Source organism: Erpetoichthys calabaricus, chromosome 12, assembly GCF_900747795.2.
Source record: "Erpetoichthys calabaricus chromosome 12, fErpCal1.3, whole genome shotgun sequence".
Taxonomy (NCBI): domain Eukaryota; kingdom Metazoa; phylum Chordata; class Cladistia; order Polypteriformes; family Polypteridae; genus Erpetoichthys; species Erpetoichthys calabaricus.
In genome coordinates this window covers 72933249-72958841 of record NC_041405.2, presented here as the reverse complement: position 1 = coordinate 72958841, position 25593 = coordinate 72933249, and the positions used below count along the sequence as shown (strand labels likewise).

The 25593-nt window shown below is 37.3% G+C and overlaps 1 protein-coding gene across 1 annotated transcript; it reads right to left on the bottom strand.

Annotated features, from left to right (window-relative positions):
* Window positions 1-14967: 14967 nt before the first annotated feature.
* Window positions 14968-25387, bottom strand: LOC114661509 (aristaless-related homeobox protein-like). The gene is made up of 4 exons (XM_028814647.2): window positions 24943-25387; window positions 23100-23145; window positions 21739-22025; window positions 14968-15559 (listed from the first exon to the last, which is right to left on the bottom strand). Exons 1-4 carry the CDS (start codon window positions 25371-25373, stop codon window positions 15367-15369), a joined length of 957 nt encoding a protein of 318 aa, XP_028670480.2. The 5' UTR covers window positions 25374-25387; the 3' UTR covers window positions 14968-15366.
* Window positions 25388-25593: the final 206 nt, after the last annotated feature.

Below are 25593 nucleotides of genomic sequence, written 5' to 3'. Positions count from 1 at the left end.
TAGGGTTTGGGGGTCTGTGATGCCCCTCACTGGTCAAATGTTTTATCAACCAAATTTGGATTAATAATTTAATTTTCATGTAGACGAAGACCTAGACAACCTCCATAAATTATTCCATGACTATACCATCTCTACAGCTCATATATTGTGCAGAACCTTTATTTAACAAGGTACCTATAAGCCTCATGAAGGCCAATTTTTTATGGAAGTTAAAAAACTTGCATGGTTTTATAATTGCAATTTTCACCAATGTACATATAAATTCATAATGCATCATATGTAAGTCATTCAGTGATTTAAAAGTGCATCCTTCTTGCCTGAAGACCATCTTTGGCCTGTGATTTAGGGGCCAGTTTGTTGGATATAACCAATGTGCTGCAGCCATCAAGTTATGCATACAGTATGTTGAGTGTTTGTTAAATGTTCATTAGGATGATATAAAGGTAAGCACTCTATCCAAAGTGCGGCCTCACCTAACTAGGATAAGCCCTGGATGCAAGCATACATGCATTGTAACTGGATTTATGTATAACATCTGATCACCTGGCCATTCCAGTTGTCTAACAGAGCACAACCTACGGCGTCTCCCTCAGTGTAAGCTGGCTCTCTGGCACACATTTCTTTACTTTGCTTCTTGTGTGATCTTAAAAGAAAAAAAAAAACCTTGCTGGTACGCGCCAGCATTAGAGCCTACCAGGGATCACTGAAAACGGTCCAGCTTCACTAGGCACTTGTTTCAAAATACATTAAGGAACCTGTGCTGATTTGCTGTGGAAATCAAATTAAACATTCTTTGCTGTGATTAGATGGCTTATGGGGCCATTATGCACCGAGCAATTTGTCTCTGTTCAGGGGTCCTCCAGGGCAGTTGCTGTGCATTTTATCCCCAAATTAGAAGTCTCTCTCTAAGGCTGAAGCAGGTGCATGGCCGTCAGCCCGGGGATCAGAGAAAGAAAGAAAAAAAAAGCAAAGGCACAAAAGCCACTGCTTTTTATATCCATCTACATTCGAATTGTGGGGTTATGTCCAATTATTGTTGCAATTGTTTAAGAGTTTGTTAGAATAAAACTGAAAAGTTTTAATCACTAATCTTCTGTGAATGGGTTTGGATCCCCAACTACATACTTCTTAAATTAATTTCCTTCATGAATACTTTGTGAGTCCCTGCAGCTCTGGGAGTTGAGGTCCTGCTGGGCTCCACTCTTTGTCTCTGCTTTGCAACACCTGGCTTATTTTTCTTTTTTCACCCCGTTTTTTTTTTCTTTTTGGTTCAGGCAGCAATTCTTCTTTTCAAAAGGAGTTTAATGATATTATCCCCCAAACTAATCTAACAGATTACTCTAATTTCTAAAACATGGGGAGGGGGGATGTGGCAGCAGGAGACAGTCCTGACCAGGAGCAAATACATTTTTAAGAGATGGGGTGAGGGCCAAGAGGCAAGGTAAAATTCCACATCCTATAAGTGACTTGTTGTGGCAATGATGATGATGAGGAGGAGGAGCAGGAAGACCATTTTTATTGCTATTATTATTTCATTAAAACAGCCTGATGAGTTTCAATTGGAAAAAGTGGTAAGGAAATGTATAGATGGACGTGATAAAAATGTTCCTTTATATTAAAAGGCTTTACATTTTGTAGTGAAATCAAGTTAATTATAAGTCAGCATTTTTGCATTAAAATTTAATAACATACAGGATTTAATATTTGTGATCTGAAATGCAGATGTGACAGGTTAAAGGTGTCTTAAGCAATAACAAGAAGGTAAGATTTCCTTATATCATACAACTTACGGAAATATCTTTCTTTTTGAGGTAGCTAGAAACAACATTTTAGGAAAAGGAAAAATGAAATAAAAAACTGTTACTCCGTGAGGTCTTGGTTGGACCACACAGTAACTCAATAAGTTACACACTTCATATATTGTGCTTTTTTTTTGTTTTCAGTCTTTTTTCTGTGTCCAGCACTACTCTTGATAAGGTAGTATGGTGGCACAGTTGTCAGTTCCAGATTCAAGTTTTGGCTATATCAGATATGGAGTTTGCATCATGCTTTATACTTGAATCTTCTACTTCACTTCATCTCAAATCGTAATGCTGTGAAGACTTGATTGACTGTAACAGTGTAGATGTGAGCATGAAGTGTGTGCTGTGATAGACAGGTTTTCTGTCCATGGTTGGACCTGTCAAGTGCTCATTGTTGCAGAGATTGTCTAATCGTATTAAAAAATACGTTGGCTTGGAAAATGAAGTCATTCATTATTCCCAATATCATTCTAAGGTTCTTTGCAGTTGGTGACAATGGAGATTCTAATTTGCAATAATGTTTTTGTATCCTTGATCTATCCCAATGCAAGCAAATGAGACCACCCATAGTGACTTAGACTGTAACAAATTACTGATGAATAGTTAAATCAGTAGAAACAAATATCCAGAAGTCAAACAAAAAGGCTGCCACAAGAACAACATAACATAAGATATGTATACCAGTCTGAAACCTACTTAATTCACTTCTTGATTGCAAGAGATTGGAGCCTAATATTCCTACTGGCCCAGTTTAGAGTCAGCAATTAACCTAATACACACGTCTTTGGGATGTGGGAGAGAAATTTGGAGTACACGCAGAAAACCCTACATAGGTACGGGGAGAATAGGGATGATATGAATCTGAATTATGGATCTCTGAGACAGCAGCACTAACCACTCTGCTAAATTCATTAGATTAACAGGACTGGAAATCAATAATAAAAAAAGCAAGTTTGGGATCTTTAATAGATAAAAATTAGTAAATAAGGTTGAAAGAGAAACATTTACCCTAAAATTAGGACGAGAAGGTATGCAGTACAGGATGAAAAATGCTCTTCAATGAAGCAAACATGATAAAAACAAAGACTAAAAATGAATTCAAAACGAGAGAATGAAATGGTCATGAAAGAGACAATAAGACATGCAGTCACAAATTAGGTATTAAAAATCCTGTGGATAAGAAAATCAATCAGCAAATAATAAAAACATTTTAAATATACGTGATGAAAATTTAACTAAACCCTAAAGTTGTGGAAAATAAGGGTGAAACATTAATAAGATTATTGAAGGAAAAGAAAGTAATGGATAATCTGGCTATATTATAGTTTAATCACATCTGACCCAGACCTCCCTTGTGACTGAGCTCCCAAAATACAAGCCTCTAAAAGCAACTGAAACTCAATTTCCCTAAAATATCAGTTTATGTCACTTCACTCGTGTTAACCTTACTGGAATCCTGGCTGCCTGAAGTTGGCCTTCTCACCGTCTAAATTTCACAAAGTATTTCTGTCATTCTCTGTTTTTGCCATTTGTTTTCTCCACCTGTCTGTGCACAATACTCTCCCAGATCTAGCGTTTATACTCAAGCTAAAGACCTTCTTCTCCTCAAATGCATTCTAAAACTATCATGTTTATCTGTATCTACAGCATGATGGCAAATTTCCGGTTTTACCCTTGTCTGTAATACAGGGGCTCTTAAAACTCAATGTACAATTTAATGAAAAGTTTCTGTTTACATGTGTATGACTTATAACATTCTCAAACATACTTAATTCAACTCACTTTCATGAGTGGTCTGTTGTACTCATGACTGATTAATTGTATGTGAAGAATTTAAAATCAGAGATATACCGTGGTTGCAATACTTTCCCTTTGGTTTTTGTTCCTAGCCTTGGCTGAGTGCCAGACAGCATCCTGAACTTAGAAAGTCACAAACTCAGCAGCAGATAGGATGTCATTTAATGGACCTACAGTGCAATGCTTCATTAATGTTTGGTTGGTATTTTGCAATTAATTTTTTAAATTTAATCCTGTACAAATTTAACAGATTATTTCCATAGTTCTGTCACAAATCAGTTATAATAAGTACAATATCTCTCAAACTGCACATACACCCATATGATAATGTCACACACATGCAACACTTTTAAGGCTCTGTACAGGTTAAAAGTTCCATTCAAAGAGGTAACCTTTTCTCCTTTTTGCGTGTAGCTCTGAGAAGCAAACCCAGATGACTCCAGACCACCCTGGCCCTTCCGGGCCACTCGCTACATATTGGGCCCCCTTGAAGAGGAGAATGCTCCTTCTGAGGGACACCACTAGATGGAGCAAGAAAGATAAGAAATAAAGAATCCAAGAAAGCAAGTCAATTGTAGCCAATATTCCTGTGTTAATATTTTATTTTATTTTATTTTGCCATTATTAGTCCTTGATCCCATGTCCGAGTTATTGCTGACAGTGACAAATGCAGAACTCTTACATTGGCTTACAAAGCTTTTAATTCCAAAGTCCGTAATTATATGTCATCCTTGCTTTCCTCATACCGACCTCTCAGACATCTGAGATGGCATTTCCTGTGTATTTCAAAAATTCTTTATTAAGTTCTTGATGAAAATTCAGTTAGCTTTGTGTGTTCTTGCTCCTACTCTGTTCAATGCTTGTATGGACTGGGTGTTGGGCAAGGTTGTGGGGTCCATCGGCTGTGGGGCATCTGTTGGTAAAGAAAGATTCAATGATCTTGACTTTGTTGACAATGTTGTGATCTTCACGGAGTCAATGCGGTTCCTAATCGGGGCTCCAGAGAGACTGAGCATAGAGTCTGAATGTCTGGGCTTGTGAGTGTTGTGGATAAAAACAAAGATCCAGGCCTTTAATGACCTCTTGGGCACAACCATCAGAAGTATGTCTGTCTGCAGAGAGAGTGTCAGCCACATCGAGAGGTTTACTTACCTCAGCAGTGACATTCATGGTGACTGGTGACTCTTCATATGAAGTCATTAGATGGATTGGGGGAGCATGGGAGGGTCATGTGATCACTGGAAAGGGGTGTGTGGTGCTCCTGATATCTATGCAAAAGGATAAAGGTCCAAGTCTTTAGAGTCCTGGTGCTTCCTGTCTTGCTATATGGTTGCTAGACATGGACCCGAGTGACCTGAGATGAAGACTGGACTCCTTCGATACTGTGTCTCTTCAGAGAATCCTTGGGCACCACTGGTTTGACTTTGTGTCGAATGAACGGTAGCTCACGGAGTCCTGAATGACGCACATTACCTGCATTGTTGGGGAGCATCAGTTATGCCACTATGGCGATGTAGCATGATTCCCTGATGGTGATCCGACTAGCAGGATCCTCATTGTTGAGGACCTGAATGGCTGGACCAGGCCAAGGGGATGCCCACGTAGAACCTGGATGCAGCAGATAGATGGTTATTTCCAGAGGGTGGGACTGGGCCATGTGTCTGCCTGTGTGGTTGCCAACCGGGATCCCAAGCTGTTTCATGATATGGTGGGTGCGCCAACGCCTTTTATCACTGCATGGTCCCCAAACTGACCTGTAAGCAGGTCCTGTGGTGGACTTGCATTTTAAACTAGGCTTGGTTCCTGCCTTACACTTGCTGCTCTCAGGACATGCTCACACCCCCTATGATGTCAAATTGAATCAATTGAATTTGAAATTGTTATGTTGTTTTGAATTGTACTTGTGTTTGCTTTACCAAACAGTACAATAAATACTTTGAGAATCACCCACTGTTAAAGACACTGTATAAAATTAAAATTAATTAATTAATTATATGAAATAAAGAAAAGTAATAACCCATAAATTGATACCACTTATTTAATTCATATATTTAATTCATATACACTCACCAGCCCCTTTATTAGGTACACCTTGCTAGTACCTGGTTGGACCCCATTTTGTTTTCAGAACTGCCATAATTCTTCTTGGCACAGATTCAGCCAGGTGCTGGAAACATTCCTCAGGGATTCTGGTCCATATTGACACCATAGCATCACATACTGTATTTGCTGCAGATTTGTCGGCTGTACATACAGTACATGATGCAAATCTTCCACTCCTCCACAACTGGTGATTGTGGAGGCCACTTGTTCAGGAATCCAGTTTGAGATGATTTGCACTTTGTGACAAGGTGCATTATCCTGCTGGAAGTAGTCATCAAAAGATTGGTATACTGCAGTCATAAAGGGATGGACATGGTCAACAACAATACTCAAGTAGGCTGTAGCATTTAAACAAAGCTCTCTTGGTACTAAGGGGCCCTAAGTGTGCCAAAAAAACATTCTTCACCCCATTACACCACCACCACCACCAGCCTGAACTGTTGATACAAGGCAGGATGGATCCATGCTTTCATGTTATTCATACCAAATTCTCACCCTACTATCCTAATATTGCAAAAGATATCGAGACTAATCAAACCAGGCAACATTTTTCCAATCTTCTATTGTCCAGTTTTAGTGAGCCTGTGTGAATTGTAGCCTCAGTTGCTTGTTCATAGTTGAAAAGAAGTGACACCCAGTGAGATGTCCTGCTTCTGTAGCCCATTTACTTCAAGGTTCAACGTGTTGTTCATTCAGAGATGCTCTTCTGCATACTTCAGTTGTAATGAGTGGTTATTTGCATTACTGTTGCCTTTCTATCAGCTCAAACCATTCTGGCCATTGTCCTCTGACCTCTGGCATCAAAAAGGCACTTTCACCCAGAGAACTGCCATTCACTGGATATTTTCCCTTTTTTTGGACCATTCTCAGTAAATCATATAGATGGTTGTGTGTGATAACCCCAGTAGATCAGCAGCTTCTGAAATACTCAGACCAACCTGTTTGGCACCAGCAACCATACCATGTAGTTAGTCACTTAAATCACCTTTCATCCCCATTCTGATTCTTGACTTGAACTTCAGCAGGTCAACTTGATAATGTCTACATGCCTGAATGCATTGAGTAGCTGCCATGTGATTAGACATTTTGGTTAACAAGCAGTTGTACAGGTGCACCTAATAAAGTGGCCGGTGAGTGTACACGTTTTGCTCATCATATGTTGTTACTTTCTTTGTGCGTTGTTTCTTGCAGCTACCAAGATCATTGGCTTCCTTCATCTGATGAATGGCATAAAAACTCACAAAGAAATATGCATTATGTTTTGAGATGGCAGGCTGTCCTTCATCTACTTTATATAAAGTAAGCTTTATAAAGACTGAAAGAAAATGTAAAAAGTAATGTTCAGTAAATGACCATCCCATGTATGTACTTCTAGTTATTTGTATCTGATTTCGGCCATACAGAGACGTTTTAGATTTATTGCAAGGGCAGACCACAAAGTTCTGTTAATTCGCTCGTGCCTGATACTTTGATTTTAAATAATTTGTCTGTACATCCAGTCATATCCATTGTTACCCAGTCCTGGTTTTGGTTTATGGACCACCTTGATCTGTGCATTTTCATAATGTTGGATGAGGGGGAAGGTGTAGGAGCAGAGTCAGAACTAAAGCACAAAAACATTGAATACTGTCATCTTAGCAGAAAAATCCCAGAGGGTCAGTTAGGCAATTAAAATGCAGATTTTGTAAGTATTACAAGCTGAAAGTATTGTTTCATTTTAGCCTTTGTGAATATATACATTATGTATATTTGTTTTTTTAATTGTGTTTTCGCTTAGGCTGTGAGATGACTTTTTTATGCAGAAATCTCCAGGCTGTTTATGTATGTTCTCTATGTTATTAATCCCCACAGCTGGTCCAGGCGAATCAAAGCCTTCATCACTACGCCGATAAATCAGTTAGAGGGAATGCAATTATTTTAAATGAACCACCTGCAGGAGCAAAGGGTGAAAATTTGATAGCAGTAAATGAAGCATTCAGGTCCGCCCATTTCCCAGCCTCAAACAACACAAAAGCAATTTTCCCGATCATTTGACGATATTATGCTTGAAACATCTTATTCACGACACCACACCGACTATAAACCCCTCCATCTCCAACCTCCAAGTCTACTTGTAATGCATTCCGGAAGTCTCTTTGATGCCAACAGAGGAAGTCTCCTTTGTGTCATCCCTTGAATGTGGGCTTCATAGCGAAAGAGAAAATATCCTTTGTACCGTCTGAGCAGAAATGGTCTTGCTGACTTGACATGGTTCATTTCTTGTTGAATCAAGTGCACTGATTTGTGTTTAAGGATTATGTGACTAGATGAACTCCTGTGGATTCGTGCCCGTATTTTTTTCTTCTTCCTCACTTCAGCCCTCTGTTTCTGGGAGATCAGACATTGAGGGGAGAGACCTGTGAATGTTTTGCCACTTTACAGAGCATAGAAGGCAGGAGACCTTTATGATCTTAATACTGTGATTGGTATAGAAGACCACTTGCAATAGTTTTCAGAGCAAACTTGTCATTTATTTAAATATCTGATTTTTGTATCTGTAATAAACTGATTAAATAAATATGTTTTGTTTGTATAATAGAAACACTGGCAATTGTTCACAATCAAAATGGTAAGTCAGTGGTGGCAGTGGTGTCTATGACCATAAGGGTTACAAATCAGCAATTTAACTACTAAGCGCTCTTACTTTGAGACAACAGCTTGCATGTGAATCCCACCTCCAGGTCCTCACATTACATTCATATTGATCTGCCATAATTCTAAAATAGGTGTGTAACTTTCAAATGAAGGAGAGAAGAACATGTCAGACTTTTACTACTCTCATAGAGGATCCAGCTTGGATCAGCTAGCTTGACCTAATTTCTCTGGAATTAATAAAAAAGGGTGACAAGATGTTTGAGAACTCTGAAACATAGACAACTACACAAGCACAATAGATGTTGAATAAGACAAAGCAAACTACAGATCCCCGAAACTGCTTGTTATTGGAGACATTGCAATTACTGAAATAATTAACAGCTAGGTGACAATGCAGTTCCTTAGTCTTGGAGATAAGGTATATAGAAAATTCATACTAAATTTCAGTTTTAAGGCAAAGGGTCATTTACCTTACTGATTTTAATGTATGTATTATTTCCATAATCCAGTTTACTTTTGAATGAAACCAGAGCATAACAAGGCAACCGCAGGTACAGGGCAGGAAAGAGCTGAGGATGTATAGGGTTTATATAATGAAATGATTCTGCATATACAGTATTATATTCAATTGTACAGTTGACTGCATGTAAGTCTTCTGTATTTTTCATCTTGCAATACATTTATTTATTCAGACTTAAATAAATGCCATGAGTAGAAGACAGTTTTAATTATTTTGTATTGCTGAAGAGAATAGTTGAATCTTTTTCCAAGTAATAGATATAGTGCCAGTCAAGATTCCTTTCACAAACAAATTCATGTAATGAACTTTATGTCTGAATGGAAAATGTTGAAGCATGATCGTTATATGGTCTGAATTGCAAAGCGTGCCTCTTTAAAAGTTAATTTGTGGAATTTATTTCCTTGTGTATTTGAGCCAATTAGTTACATTGTGACCACGGAACATGGATATAAATAATCGTACTTGTATTTGGCATAAGACTGTTATATTTGGTTGCAGTAGTCTATAACTAGGCAAGGACAGCTCAACTTAGCAAAGACAAATTAAGGTCATTCAATCTAGAAATATCAATAGCTTTCTTCAAATGCAGTCAACATCATGCACTATGATGGAACTGGCTCTCATGAGGATGTCTACAGAAGGGCAGAACCTTTGCTACAGAGGATACATTAAGTAGAGTCACCAATCTCAAAAATCACCAATTGACTTCACCTCAGATTACAGCCCAAATCAATGCTTTACAGAGTTCATGCATCACACACATCATAACATCAACTATTCAGAGGAGACTGCATGAATCAGACCCTCATGGTAAAATTACTGTAAAGAAACCACTGCTGAAGAAGCCAAAGTAGAATAGGAAGATGAAGAGACTTGCTTGGACAAAGAAACACAGGCAATAGCGATCAGACCAGTGGATTACTGTTCTTTGGCCTGACAAGTCTAAGTTTGGATGTGATGTAGAGAAGATGAACAGTTGATTTCTGCATATGAGGTTTGATGGCGTAGGTGTGCTTTACTGTTGCCACTGTCGGAGATTTTTTTTTAGAATTCAAAGCACACTTAACCAGCATGGCTACCACAGCATTATGCAGTGACACAGCAGTGCATGTGATTCGCGCTTAGTTAGGCTGTCATTTGTTTTTCAACAGGACAATGACCCAGAGTACACATCCTCACTTTCTTAATAATGATCTATCAAAAATGAGATTGACAGAATGCTGTAGTAGAATATCTGGCCTCACAGTCACCGACCTAAAATCACTAGAGATGGTCTGGGAAGAGATGGACTTCAGACCAAGGAAAGTGCAGCCAACAATATTCCGCATATGTGAGATCCCTCAAGACTGTTGAGAAAGCATCTCAGGTGGCTACCTCATGAAGCTGGTTGAGAGAAGGCCAAGAGTGTGTCATCAAGGCAAGTAGTAAAATGTAGAATGATGCAGAATATTTTTGATTTGTTTAATACATTTAAAATTGCAGTTAGCAACTAGTCAAAGATCATTGAAAAGAAGTTACCAGAGACAACTGAAGTTAGCCAAGGTTATTTGATAAACGTGACGTTCTTTTCCAATTAACGCAGAGCTTATTCGAAAATAGCTAGTTTAATTGTAACAGGATGGATTTTCAAATTTGACTGATTTGTCATTAATTAAATATATATCTCTATCTACAGAATGTTTAAATTCTGTTTTAAATTGAAGATTGCATTATTAAATTATGCTCAAAGCTGTTGCATACTTCCTTCATCTCAGGACTTAAAATGCTTCAAAATGAAACATTAAGAACATAAAGAAGAATAACAATACCTTCCAACTCCTCATAACTCTATGATGTTAATTGAAATGGTTTTTGTAAATGGATAGATGGATAAATTTCAATGAAGAAAAAAAGCTTTATGTTTGATATAATTTTCATTATAGGTGGTTGTAATATTATACTGAATGCGTTTCTGCCTCATGTGCTGTCAGAGTCCTTAAGTCAAAATTTTGTTTGGCTTAAAAAAAAGACTTAGAAAGTAAGAATGACTCATGTTACTTCTTTACTGGTGTTCATATTTTTGTAGGGAATGCTTTTCGAATGTTAATTAAATGTAATTGATCAGGCATCCCTGAATACTTGAACATTACTTGAGTAGATTGCACCATGCCTCATGGGGCCTATTTAATCCCACCTTTCTCTGTGGCCCTCAACAATGCGTGGAAATCCCCACAGTACAGTACTCATACTAAGCTAAAGCCGTGCCAGAGCTTTCTTATTAACACTTCTATATGGATCTGAGTATTGGAGAATGGCAGAAGTTGATAACAACTAACCCGACCACATTCAACACAAAAAGCCTTTGAAGAATCCAATGCATTGTATTGGAAGAATCATCTCAATGAAGAGCTGCTTGCTCAGTATCGTCAAAAAAATGTGGCAACCGTCATGATAAGAAGGTGATGGAAGTAAATTGACCCAGTCAATGGAAGCAAAGGCGGATCTGTAACCAAAATGGCCTTGCATTGGACTCCAGAAGATAAACGCAAGAGAGTATGGCCCAGGATTATATGGTGCTGTACTGTGGATATAGAACTGAGAATCATGAACCAGTTTGAAGAATTTGGCCCAAGATAGACAACAGTAAAAACGCTTTGTTGCTGCCATACATGCCAAAGAGGTATAAGAAACAGTACTAGTAGTAGTCTCCCTGTGAGTCCAAAGTGCTAAAGGGCCTGGAAGAATTGTGAAGAATTTCACTTACAGTTTAGATGATGGTGAGTTGTCTCTTCTCATGAGCCTTCTGTTTTAAGGATGCACTATCCGATAAACAATAACAGTAATCAAATATAATATATGACCAAGCATTCTGTAAAACTAAAAAACCATAGAAATGAAGCAAAGATCGAATTATAAGCTGCTACGGTGAAGCTCATCCATTTCTTTCTGATCAGTTTTGATGAAGACTTGGAAAGCATTTCAGCAGATGTGCAACTCACATTTAAAAAAACAGAAATTTGGCCACTTTTAGTATAAATAAGGTGATCATTTTTATTTTTATTATCTTGAACTGTTAACAATATTAAAATACTGTAAATGAGAAATATTATTTATGCAAGAAAAAAGAAAACAAGCCAACTATCATTATTTTACATTTACAATGAAGACATATATTAAGTAAAGCGTCTTTATAACTCTGAAAGATTTCAATTATAAATACTCCTCCGAGACGTTACAAAATGATACACAGAGGCACAAAGTTGAATACTTTGGTGTAAAGATCACTAAAATTGTAATGCTATCACAGCGTTGTTTTTTTAGTACAATTTAGGAAGTATCATCCATTCCAATGAGGATACCACCTGAGTTTTCCAGTTTGTAAAATAAACCCACCGTCAGTAAAGGGAGCCAAAGTGAGGACACCATATAACTGTTTCTGTGCTTAAATTACCAAATTCACTGAGCAACAAGGTTTTCCTAGGAGTTTAAAAACAAAATCTCCATTTCAGTGACATGATAGGTCTCATGTAAAATACACCATAATGCAGTATGCTGTCAATAATTTCACAAATTACGTCCTGAACTTGGAAATGGATACATTACAATTATATATTATAGCATAAAACAAAACAACAGTTATTGAAAGTAACATGCCTGCCTCCCTATTTCATTTGAAGCTTTAAAGGTAATTTTGCATTTTTAATAACATTGGTTTTTGTCAAATTTCTTACTGATTAAAATTTAAGATGTTTTTTTTAGCCCCAAAAAAACCCTTTATAAGGCAGCTGAATTGAGATGATTCCCTTGTACTATAAATTGAATATAACTGTTTAAATTACTTTGGACAAGATTTGTGAAAATTAATAAGTAACTAATTTTATGTGTATCGAGTACAAATATACAGTTCATATTACAACAGCAGGTATAACAAGAATTCTGTATCACTTTCAGATACCCGCATTTTATTTACAATAGCCGCAATTACTTAACAGGTAGAAATAGATTTTAGTAGTTTTGTGACATGTGAATGCTTCAGCTCCCGCACTGAGAAGTATGAGACTGCAGATTGGCTGAGGTCTGAACACTACACGGCAACACTCCTGTGTTTTTAAGTCGTTACATACGCCTAGCTTGGTAGGGGTGGCCCGTAAGCATAAAAGTGTTTATTTTCTCCTTTTTTGATTAGCCAGCATATAATTTGGCTATTTATAGACAAAATTTCAGGTCAGAGTATAAGTAAGGATTTGAGTCCTCCATTTCCTGATAAACTACAGTATGCCCATGAGTCATTATTATTATTTCTCTTTCATTGTTACTTGTACTGCTGTGCATGAAAATGAACAAAGAAAATAGCAGATTTAGCATGTAGCATTTAAAAAGCACTCTTTGTATTATAGCCTTGAAAGAATTGTTATAATTAATACAAAATATAAATATACAAATGATACTGAGTGAAGTATATAAGTTCTGTCTACCCATCCATTATCCAACCCGCTATATCCTAACTACAGGGTCACAGGGGTCTGCTGGATCCAATCCCAGCCAACACAGACTACAAAGCAGGAAACAAACCCCAGCCCACCACACAACAAGCACACACTAGGGACAACTTAGGATCGCCAATGCACCTAACCTGCATGTCTTTGGACTGTGGCAGGAAACTGGAGCAAACCCACGCAGACACGGGGAGAACATGCAAACTCCACGCAGGGACAACCCAGGAAGCGAACTACCACTGCGCCACTGTGCTGCCCCTGTCTATCCATATATTTTATAAATCTGCTTATTCCAATAAATTGATACCTAGAACTGAACATTATGCCTTAAGCAGAAATAACCCTGGATATGCATGGTACACTCACACACACATCTACATTCACTCACAACAGGCTGAATCAGAGGCACCAGTCAGTCCAGCCTTCGTGTATTGGGAATGTAGGAGTATCTGGAGGAAACCTACAAAAGGAGAACATGCAAACTGTACAAAAAGAAGGAAAAAACAGGTCTCCTCAATCTGTGAGGCTCAGCACTAATCGCTATACACAGTTTATAACTCTTTTATTCTGCAGTTAATCACAAGGATCAAATTAAATAGGTGCAGAAAAAGGATTAAATAAAGAAAGAAATGCACAATCAGTGAGAATTTGCACAAAGATAAATACAAGAATTATTATTATTAACATTACAAATGGCACCAGTGCATTAGCGTCAGACTTTGCACCGACTCTGCTGGCTAAGGACCACCATGAGAAAATACTCTACTTGGTAATGAACATGCTGGTCTCTCTAAATCCCTCACATGCAAAAAAAAACTCAGATACCTAAAAAAATTATGCACAAATAAAAGCTATGTAAGTTGAATATTTATCAAATACTACTGAACATGCCCAAGTAAAGCTGAAAGAGTGGTTCAGTGGTTAGTGCCTCTGACAAACCATTCCAGAAAACTGGGTTCAAATTCTGACTCTGATTCATTTTTTCTTTCTATTCTCTATATTCTGATGGTGCCTGTGTGGGTTTTTTTTTTGATACTGCAATTTTCTCATTCATCACGAAAGACACGTACAGTATATTTAATTACTTGTCAAAATAATGATTTGATCATATGACATGCATATGAATGTGCCTTGTAGTCAACTGGTGCTCTGTCCATTGTTGGTTCCTGTCTTGTACCCTAATAATGATGAACCCCTAATTCTTTAAATTTGGTAAACAGAATATAAATGACAAAGGGTAAAAACCCTTAAAGTCATCCATTCATTCATTTTATTCATTAAGTTGCTTATCCCAATGATGACCACAGCCAATCCTAGCATCATATGGAGAAGAGCAGGATCCAGTATCAGACAGGGTACCAAAAACTCTAAAACAAATGTTTCAAATAAAGAAAAGAAATAAAAAATGGAAACATTGACCTGCTTTGATTGAGTATGTACATTGTAATCTGGTAATGTTACTGCATCTCCTATCATTGGGAAATTTATGCAAGCAAATGACTGTGACTGTAAAATCTTAAAATATTTTTTAAAAATGTTAATTGAGCTGCTGAATTTCAAAAATATGTGAAAATGATGTTCTGAAGATCTGCTTCCCAAAATTAGCTTGAGCTTTTGTTTCTTAAATCAGCCACAGAAGATGGTAGATACATCCTAAGAAAAAAGCATATACAGATTTCGAAGTGACAAGAAAAACGCAAAAAAAGGGAAATGCAGAAAGCAAAAACCTTGTAGAGCATCTGTCCTTGGAATGACGCTGTTTTGAGGTTTAACTTGCTCAGTGCCACCCACCTCTTGCCTTGTGTGTATTTTAACCTGACAGTATGGTTTGGGTGTTACAGGAAAAGCAAACACAAGATGGTTTTGCTTTGACATACAGTAAGTTATGTTTATCACTAGGCACAATTTTCTTTCTGGTTCAGAGTGCCCCCTTCTTTGGAACAGCTTTATCCTGGCAATCCAGCCTAGAGATGGGACAGGTGATGGTGGATCCTTTCCAAAAGGCTTATCCATGGCCTACCCCAGAAGCATCAGTTTAAGTGTCAAGTGGTGGCATATGCACAACATGCTCCTTAGCTTTAAGTCTCAGTGCTGCAATGCTGGAGGATTTCCGATCGCTGCTGGTAGCGTCTAACATCAAGGGAGGTGCTGATGAATCAAAGACCTGTCCTGGAGGTTTAAGTAGAAATGAAGCTGTCCCCATTAATGGGTTCACTGCAGAAAAAAACCTGTGCATTGGAAACAATGGAGAAAACAAGCATTAGAATGACTTCAAGCAAAAGAGCATCATGGTCTTCCAATCAAGTGTAACTCTCCGCAAACACCAATTTAAGACCAAGAATTCATATTCATGAATACATTTATATGGTATCTTTCATGGTGATGATCATGTCAGTACAATTTATTTAAATAATTAGTCAATCATTTCCAAATTTACTAATCTAGTTGTGGCTATCTGGCAGTCAGGGAGCTTCCCTGGCTGCAAGGTAGGAACCACACATGAACCAAATACCAGACTATGAGATGTGCAGGATGTCTGGAATGTGGAGAAACTCAGAGTACAAGAAAACATACAGACCCCAATATGGGATAGCAAGGTTGGGATTTCAACAGAGGACTCCAAAGCTATGAGGCAACAGCCCTAAATCACTCTGTCTGTCTACCCATTAAGAACACCGGTAGGTCCAACTGTCTCAAGATGGAGTCATGAGACTCAGGTAAAGATCTAAAACTACTACCTTGTGTTGTCTGCTCCAAATAACTACTGACAAGTCCACAGGGCCTGCATAACAAGGCACTAGATCATTTTTAGGAAGTTGTTTAAAATATTAAACATTTTGAAACATCAGCCCAGACAGCCATGCATATACTGTATGGTCTGATTGCAATGTGCATTTAAGTGTCTATTACCTTATAGACTGTTAAAAAATAGTAACAGAACACAGAAATAACAGAAATTAACAATTAGGCACACAAATGTTAAGCTGTTAAGGTTTAAGTGGGTTAGAGAAGGTAATTCTCTGTGCTGCGGAGAAGTGCAGCATACAGCAGATGACACTTCTTCATTCTCTCTCTTGGAGGACTAGGTCGACCTTTATATAGAGGCAAGCTACAGTATATCCTTATGGAGTATTTAAATTCATAAATAGTAACAAATGCTAGTTTTTGAGTATAGAGCACCTCAGTGGCCACTAGACGGAAAGGTGCTTCATAGACTTGTAACAGCTCTTTAACTAATACATATAAAAGATTAACTTAATAAAATAATAATAAAAACTACAGTAAAATATAAATACTCTGGCTCAGTCATGGCTGTAGCCTTAATAACTAAGCAATTACAGCATATATATACAGTATATATATGTCTTTTTTTGTAATATACAAGGAGCAACAAGGTGACACAGCTTTTACAGCTGTCACTTCACTACATTTTGACTTAATTTTATATTTTATTTCTGGGAAGGGTGCCTACAAATTGCATGTTCTCATTTTATTTGTGCAGATTTTTTCAGGGGGCTTTAGTTATTTTCCCCACTCCAAAGACATATTGTTATGGCGACTGGCAATCATAAATTCAGTATGCATTCATGAGGAATAACATAATGAACTTTATAGTACCCCTGTGGTAATGGAAGCCACTTCTTAGAAGAAGATGCATTCATTGTTTTAAATAAATCAGGTGACACATCTGTAGATTAATAAAATCAATACCTTACCCAAACTGATGTTTACAGGATAATAGGTAACTCTAAATTAGACTGGTTCAAGTGTGCATGAGCATGTGTTACAAAGGAATGACACCAGCTTTGTGCCTGTTGTTATTGGGATAGTCTCTAGCTGTCTGTGACACTCTACTAGATAAAACGTACTCTGCAAATTGGCAGATGATTACATAAAGCTTTCCATCAGGTTGTGCTAGTACCTTATTAACTCGAACATACTCTTCTTTAATCACAAACTGATTAAACCTACTTGACAACTGAAATGATGTCCTCAATGTTCATTATCATCGATGGTGCAGGTCACTTCTAGGATCCAAATTTAGTCACCTCTCTCTTAGACTGACTTTTCATTGTACCATCACACACACTACATTTACAGTATGATTGATTAATGCTACTGTTCACTTTTGAATCTCACTATATTTTTTTTTTTTGCTTTCCCTATCACAATGTACTTGGCTGATTTTATATCAGTTTGTGTTTTGGCTACAACTCTATACAGATGTGTGAATAATCTGCTAATCCTTCACACTTATGATCTGAAAATTACATTTTGCTGTAGTCAAGCCAATTCATGAAAAGACCAACTTCGAATGTAAGGTCCTTTTACATTGGCCTTGTAAAAGAGACTACCTAACAAGCATCAAGGAATTCAAATGGTAAATTGGTAAAATTAGCTGAACTGATTCTAGCTTCAATTTTGCATAGTGATTAACAATGGCTTTGACCATGCTCTTGATCATGGAGGTGAGACTAACATGAGAGATTTCACAGTCTGAACTCTGTGTTTTACTGACATTTGACTCTGGAAAGAATAGTATATTCTAGCAGAAGTAACTGCAGAATCAGAAGAGTTTTACTCTCTAAAACACTTCCTCAACCTAGAGAGTCGATTTCATGCTATTTATAAGCTCATTTTCTTCTAAAGTGATGTCATTAGGCAGCACTGCAGAGTGGCTATGGTGTCATTCTCGGTTTAAAAGGTGACTATGTGCACAACTTTCTGTTGCACAATTAACCTTCATAAAGAAATTAAAATGTTTAATAATGACATAAAAATTTTTAGAAAAGTAAATGAAGGATCTCACATGACAATAAATTGCATATCTGGAATGAGACCTGTAGACACACGAGAATGACAGGATGCTAAGGAGGGCATGATACTTTCACTAGAGACATTATTTATGACTTTGATGTTCTTGTTCGTTTCCTCCCACAGTCCAAAGACATGCAGGTTAGGTGGATTGGCGATCCTAAATTGGCCCTAGTGTGTGCTTGGTGTGTGTGTGTGTGTGTGTCCTGCGGTGGGTTGGCACCCTGCCCAGGATTGGTTCCTGCCTTGCACCCTGTGTTGGCTGGGATTGGCTCCAGCAGACCCCCGTGACCCTGTGTTCGGATTCAGCGGGTTGGAAAATGGATGTTCCTGTTCTTGAATACAATGTAAATAACCAAGTGACATTCTCCACTAGTTCTAGGCAGAACTTTAAAAACTTTACCAAAATGACATAAACCTTGAATGTCTACCATTTTCCTGATCAAGGTTGTGGGGAGCTGAACACTACCCAGACACCAATGGCAAAAGAAATTAACCAGCATTGGATGGGGACCAGTGCATCATAAACTACACAAGGCCATATGATCTTTCTTTTTCAAAATACACAGTGACTGGACACTGAATAATTTGGGCTAATCAAGACCAAACAAAGAGCTGCCCCTGCTATTTTTTTTAATGATTTGTGGAAATTAATAAAAATCCAAGCAAAAACAGGAAAAGAATAAAAATGCCTCAAAAATACACCATTAAGTAATTGCAGACACCACTTCTAATAATAACCTTTCAGGATATCAAAGAGAAAAGTATCAATTTAGACAATGTCTCTGTTAATCTCTGTTGAGAAGAGTAAAGGATAAATAGAAATGCCAACTCATTCAACCATGTGGCAGTCTCTTGCATGGGTAGACTTACACCCAGTCTTAGGTACTTTAGCAGAAAAGGATGCACCACCTGGAGTCAACCCATGTGTAAATTAAAAGAAATTAACTCCTAATCAATAATTAAGGTCAACTGTACTGTGAGTTTGTGATGCTCACTACTTTGGACCTCCTTCCATGAATAGTGTGTTTACTCAAGTCTTATATTTGTGTCTGTACATTAAAAGTTGGCGTACATTAAACAAATTTATTTCCGTGAGTCTTTGTATTTTTATTATATGCCAGAAGTCAATTGTCACACTGATCATTGACCATGTTAATCATGATTCCCACTGTTTGAGGTTTGAATGGTCTTTCAATATGCAAATGTCTATCTTGTACTCCAGTTTTGTCTTACTTTCAAAAGCCTTGCATGTTAGCAGAACTGTGAATTTTAAATCCCTACAGTATGAATGAGTGTGTCCCTCTACAGCTGCTTCCCTCTTGTATCCCATTCTGTCAGGACAGGACCTGGATTCTCGTAGCCCAATAAAAAGATTACATGTTTTCTTAAATTGTAAAATTCTCATTAAAAAGGTTCAGATTGCCATACACTTCTAAAAATACAGTAAATCATGTGAAATGAAAACATGATACACTAGCATTCACATTATATATTAAGCAGTGAGGATGACATATACATAGCACAGTGGGTAGTGATGTTGCTTGAGTGTTTACCCAGTGATCTGAGATCAAATACTGTACCCAGTTGTTGTCCATGTAGAATTTGTATTTCTCTTCGAGTCTGTGTAGGTTTTCTTCCAGATACTCTGACTTTCTGGTGCCCTGTTTCTTACTTGCACATAATGCTACCAGGATAGGCTCTGGCTTTATAAACTCTGAATTTCATTCAGTGGGTTTAAGGACATTATGCTATGGTGTTTTCTTCATATACTGCATATATACTGTATGTATGTGTGTATGTGTTTTTATATCTTTGAGTCCATTGTGTGTATGTGTAATAATATATTTTTTTAACTAGTGGAATATTTCAAGGAGTTTAATTCAGTTCAATTCAATTGGAAACTAACCAAAGTCAATTCTGTTCATAAAAAGGTGGGCTAAAATTGTTGAACCAAATGCATGTGCAGAGCCTCTCTTTTGCCACATTGTATTCACATGGCAACCATATAGTCTATTTTCCTTTATTTCACATAGAAGACAATTTTAGTCTATTCACGTTGTTGCTTTACGGTATAATAAATTGGGTTAACTATACAGGTGGTAACAAAATGCCATGATTAGGTCAACTTCTTGATTTTCTGTTTCTGAATTCATTCTGCCAATTTAGCATTATCCTGTTATGTGACAAATAGTAAAGTAGTATATTGATATTTATAATGAAGGGCTGCATCAGGACAATTCTGTAATATGAAAATGGATCTAAACTTTAGAAAAGAATATAAAGCCTTCAAGTGTGCTTTTAACCTTTGTTTCTGTTTTTTAATTTTGGGAACATCCTTTATTTAGGTTTTCAATTTAATGTTGTGGCATATGGATTCTTGAGTTTGTGCTTAGTTCTCCCTCCTTTTATGACTCAATAGTTTTTTTTTAAATTGAGTTTCTGCATTACATTCAGTTTTCAAGCCACAGGTCCAGATGCTAGAGACATGAACAAGCAGGTCTACCTAAGAGGTCTGTTCATTAAAATGAAATATCCCCAAGTTAAACCTTAACGCATAACCCATAATTGGTACATTAAGGACGCAGAATGACCTCATGTAAAGTAAAATTTTTACCAAATCTTGGGTTGGCTATTTTTAGGGAAAAAAACCCCACTGATTTAGAGATAATTAAGAATCCTCAAGTCTAAGCTTGGAAACAGGATAGTAAAAGTCTAAATAACCACAAGGTCATCATTACTTATGTAAGTTGTAATAAAGCCCAGCAGCTACTACCACTGGCGAGCTGAAGAACTGTGTTGCAGCATTCTTAAAAATGTGTATTTATAAGCCCATTCGTTTTATGCATGAAGGTGACAAATCCTTACTTTATACCGAAAAATGTACACAATGTAACCATTAGAAATCTCTTCATAAATAAAACAATAAGTTAGCAAAATATCTACATGAGATATATAAATGTAATGAATTATTATTATTATTATTATATGACAGTGCATTCATCCATCAGTTCATTTATTAAATTAAATGATTATGTGGGCTGAATCTCACCTCAGCACCATCAAGTACAAGGTCAGAGCCAGTGCTGAATAAGACACCAGTCCACAGTAGGGCACGCTTGTCCGCACTCAGTCAAGTGACTTTAGTAACAAAAACTGTGCTGGCTCCCAGTTTGCACCCGATATTGCTGGAACTGATTAGCACCATCACACACCCGTACCTACTATAAACTGAACTGAGTGGGTTCCCTAATCCAACATACTCATCTTTAGAAAGTGGGGGGATCCCATGCAACCAAACATGCAAACTCCATGCAGAAGACACCTCGTTGTAAACAGAACTAGGCTCACAGTGTCAGGCAAGATACAGTGAAATGTATTATGAATTTATTTATGCCATATAAGCACCTTTAAAATTAATAAAAATAGTTTTCATTTCTTCTGCTATTTTCACTTCACTTCAAAGGACTATTGTTTCATTCTGCTTTCATTGTCACGGTGTACTATAATATGCTGGTCCTCATGAAGAATTGTGACTGGACTACATGTCTGACTTACCAAGGACCACAATGGTCATGTAATGTGAGTTTACCTGTTGAAATGTGGCTGAATGAGGGAATGTCGAAAAAGAGAAGCCCAGGTTAGTGTGTTCAGGCCCAGATTGCCCAGCCCTGATGGGTTCAAAGCTGGAGACGAGTGAGGGATTCCCAAGGCAGGAAGTGCAGCAGATCTCCATGCTGGATCCAAACCTATGGTCTGGTTCAGTGGGATATCCAAATACAGACCCAGCGGAGCACCAAGAGACAGTCCAGGTATATTACTCAGCAAGCCAGCCTTCTCCCTCTTTCGCCACTTAGCCCTGCGGTTCTGAAACCAAACCTGAAAGAAAACAACAAGAGTGCTGCCATTATTTGATCAGTACTATTCTCATTGTTAAGATCAATTCAAAATTATTACCTTTATAAAATGCAGTGGATGTTGAACGGATTCATAATCATGCATTGCTTGATCAGTATTTATATTACCCACCAAGAAATACCAGCATGTTGTTTGTCTTAATTTATGTCACTTTCACCTTTACAGTATTTATGGACTGATAATGATTTTCGGAATTTTTTTTTTTTTTTATCTTTGACTTCTAAACCAAATATAATGAGTTTGCTACTTTGTATGAAAGGCACAAACTGTTTGAAACAAATCTTTAAAAATGCTGAATAGAAATGCTCAATGAGTATGCTTGTCCTTTATTTTTTGTTCTGTTACTTTTTTTTTAAATTGACTTTTTAAAAAAATTTATTGTAATATCTAGAGATATAGAAAATAGAAAATTTTTGATCTCGATATTGCCCATCAATAGCCAGAGAAATAGATCTGAAAGCTAGTCATTCATTTTAGCTTTTCTTTTTCTGTACTTTGGATGCTATATGTTTAATATAAATAATGTAAAGGGCCCGCTAACAGTTTGGTTCATAATGTTTAAGCTAACATTCATTTTTATTCATATATCTGTTTCCAACTCAGCTATCTACAGTATATTCAACAGATCACTTAACCTGCCAGTGCTCCATTGCATTTATGATTTGTAAGTCACTTTAGATAAAAGCATCAGCTAAATAAATAAATGTGAATGTAGAGCTTGCAAAACATTTACTTAGGTTCTTTCTTGAGTTATCATGGACATTATTTACAATTTGATATGCAATCTATCTTTTGTAGTATAATGTAGTATTCACTTGTACTGCAGTTCCATGAAAATGTAAAAAAGTTCTCTGAACACTACATTTACAGTTCTTATTTAGCAGTTACAACCTTTGAAAATATTCAAACTAATATAGGGGCATATAAAATAGGTAAACTAGAGTGCAAACAAGTTACACTGACGTAGATATAAAAGGTTTATGATAAATAATATATATTTATTATTATAACATTTAGAAAAGCTTAAAAACATACTTGTACTCTTGCCTCTGTTAAATCCAAGCGCATTGCGAGTTCTTCTCTGAAAAGAGAAAAGGAAGATACAAGTGCTTGTTTTAAGGGAAAACAATTGGCAAGAAATCATTTCAAAAGGTTTGATGATGCTGCGATATTAAAAAAGACGACCGACTTCATTACCGTAAAATTATCACGCCGTGCTTTGGTAGCCTATTATAATCGGAATCGTGCCATTCTTCAGCTCCTTCCAAGTCTGATGAAACAAGTGACCCAGGCGTGTAGGCACATTTTACTAACGCTAAACGTGTGTGTGCGTTCATTGCCGGGCTAAGAAGGTGAATGTATAATTTAAATTTAGATTTACGCGTCCTTAGGGTGACGTAGCTCATTCATCTACCCGGCTCAGGGCAGAAACAAACTCTGGACAGGATGCCAGGACATTGTAGGGCACACACAGCCACCGCATTCATACCTGAACCGTTCATCTCCTTTCATCCTAAAAGGTACGTATTTGGAACACGAGAGAAAAAAAAGCGGGGACTTGGAGCTGGCGTTTCTGGGTATTCGAGGCCAGTTCCGAAGCTTCCATGCCTGAATAATTACGGCTACTTAAAAAAATGAATTAACTGGGGAAGTACTGTGCGCAACTAAATGTAAAACAGACTGAAAGGCATGTATTTGTAGTTCTTCGATAGAAAAAGATACCTTAACAAGTAAGTAAAACTAACATAACGTATATCAAAAGTTAGGACACTTCAAAGGGTATTCTCTTCAGGACGTCCTGATGCCGTTTTCGTCACTAAAAGGTTGTTTGGAGCCGATGCCTTTCCTAATTGCATGAAACGTAAGGCAGAATCCGGCTTTGAATGTCTTAATCACGGGATGAGGAGTCAATAATGCATACAATTGTGTTTGTAATTGTAAACTCTTTAAACATACACAGCGTATAGTGAATCTGAGAAGCGTTGCAAATATTTTGACTCCCTGCGTCAGGATTGGCACCAGCTCCCCGCGACTGTGAGATGGATTAAACCGATTCAGAAAACAGATGGATATCAGTATTTTCAGTAAACGTAAACTAGTTCATTCATACACATTCAAAAATATTTTATAACATAATGGTGTTTTTCAAACAAATCAGTTGAAGCCTCCTTAAAATACTATACAGAATTGTGCTTAATACTTAATACTAATTCATAAACCAAAACTATTTAGGTACAAGTTTTAGCTCTCTGATATACGATCTTATTTCAGCATGATCTATATTTTGTGTTCAAATATCATATAATGCAGCAGATACATAATCTTTAATCTGAAGTATAATTCGAACAAAAGGCATTATGTAAGAACGTTCGTTACTCACGGGTCCCAGGGAATTCGACACCTACCAACACTGAACGGAGAAAAACCAAGTAAATACAGTGATTTCTGGGGAATAACCCACATGGAAAAATGCAGAAGCAGTATTATTTATACAGAATTACGACATATGTGAGTGAAAATCGGTGTTTAATAGTTTGCAAATTTAGATAGAATGATAATTATTGGATTAAGAAATGCGTGATTTATCAACTCTACAGATTATTTATTATGCAAGTGTCTGTGATGGACTGATGTGACTAATCCTAAAATCAGCATATAACTTTCTCTTTTAACTTTAAAACAAATTACCTGCACAATATCCTAAATTTTGTGCAATTTGAAAATGGTTTAATCGTTTTAAGCATTCTTCCCAAATGTTCTGAGGTAATAAGAGTGCAGTTTAGAAGCAATCCATATTTTCACTCCGATCGCACGGAACACACCGTTCCTGTACTTTGAAGGGGCTCTTTTCATAGATCCCACCTGAAGTATCTCATACCTGGAAAAGACATCCGGATAATGGGACTTCCTAAAAGCTCTCTCCAACTCTTCCAGTTGGAAGTTGGTGAAGGTGGTCCTGTAACGCCGCTGCTTTCTCTTCGGAGAGTTGCTGTCGGGATGCTCTGGGGAGAGACACTTGCTCCCTACACTCTCGCTGCCTGTTCTGTGCGGTTTGCCAGCGAACCGTTTCTCTTCTTCTAGATCCTTCTCCTTTGCTGACTGCATGCATTTCTCGTCTAGACAGTGGATCTGATGAGACTTTATGTAATTTGAGTATATAGATTCCATCTCCTGAATTAGACTTTCGGAACTTGAAGAGGACTGGCTACTGGCGATCGTTGGATGAGAGATTTCGGTCCCAAGGGCGGCCTCCTCTCTGACGGCATCTGTCACGTAGAAGACAGTAGGGTTGTCAGTCACCATATTCATCTCCAGTTTTTCATGTGCTTTCGGGTCACATAAATAAAAACAGATGACAGCAAAATAAAAGTTATTTAATGGCAAATACTTTTTTAGCAATGCAGCAAGTAACGAAAATTGCAAACCGCATACTAATTTCCTGCTTTCAATATAGTTCAAAACAAATGGTTGCAAAACGTTATCCAAGAGAGCGCTTTCCTCCCTCAAAATGTCGCATTATCCCAAAAAA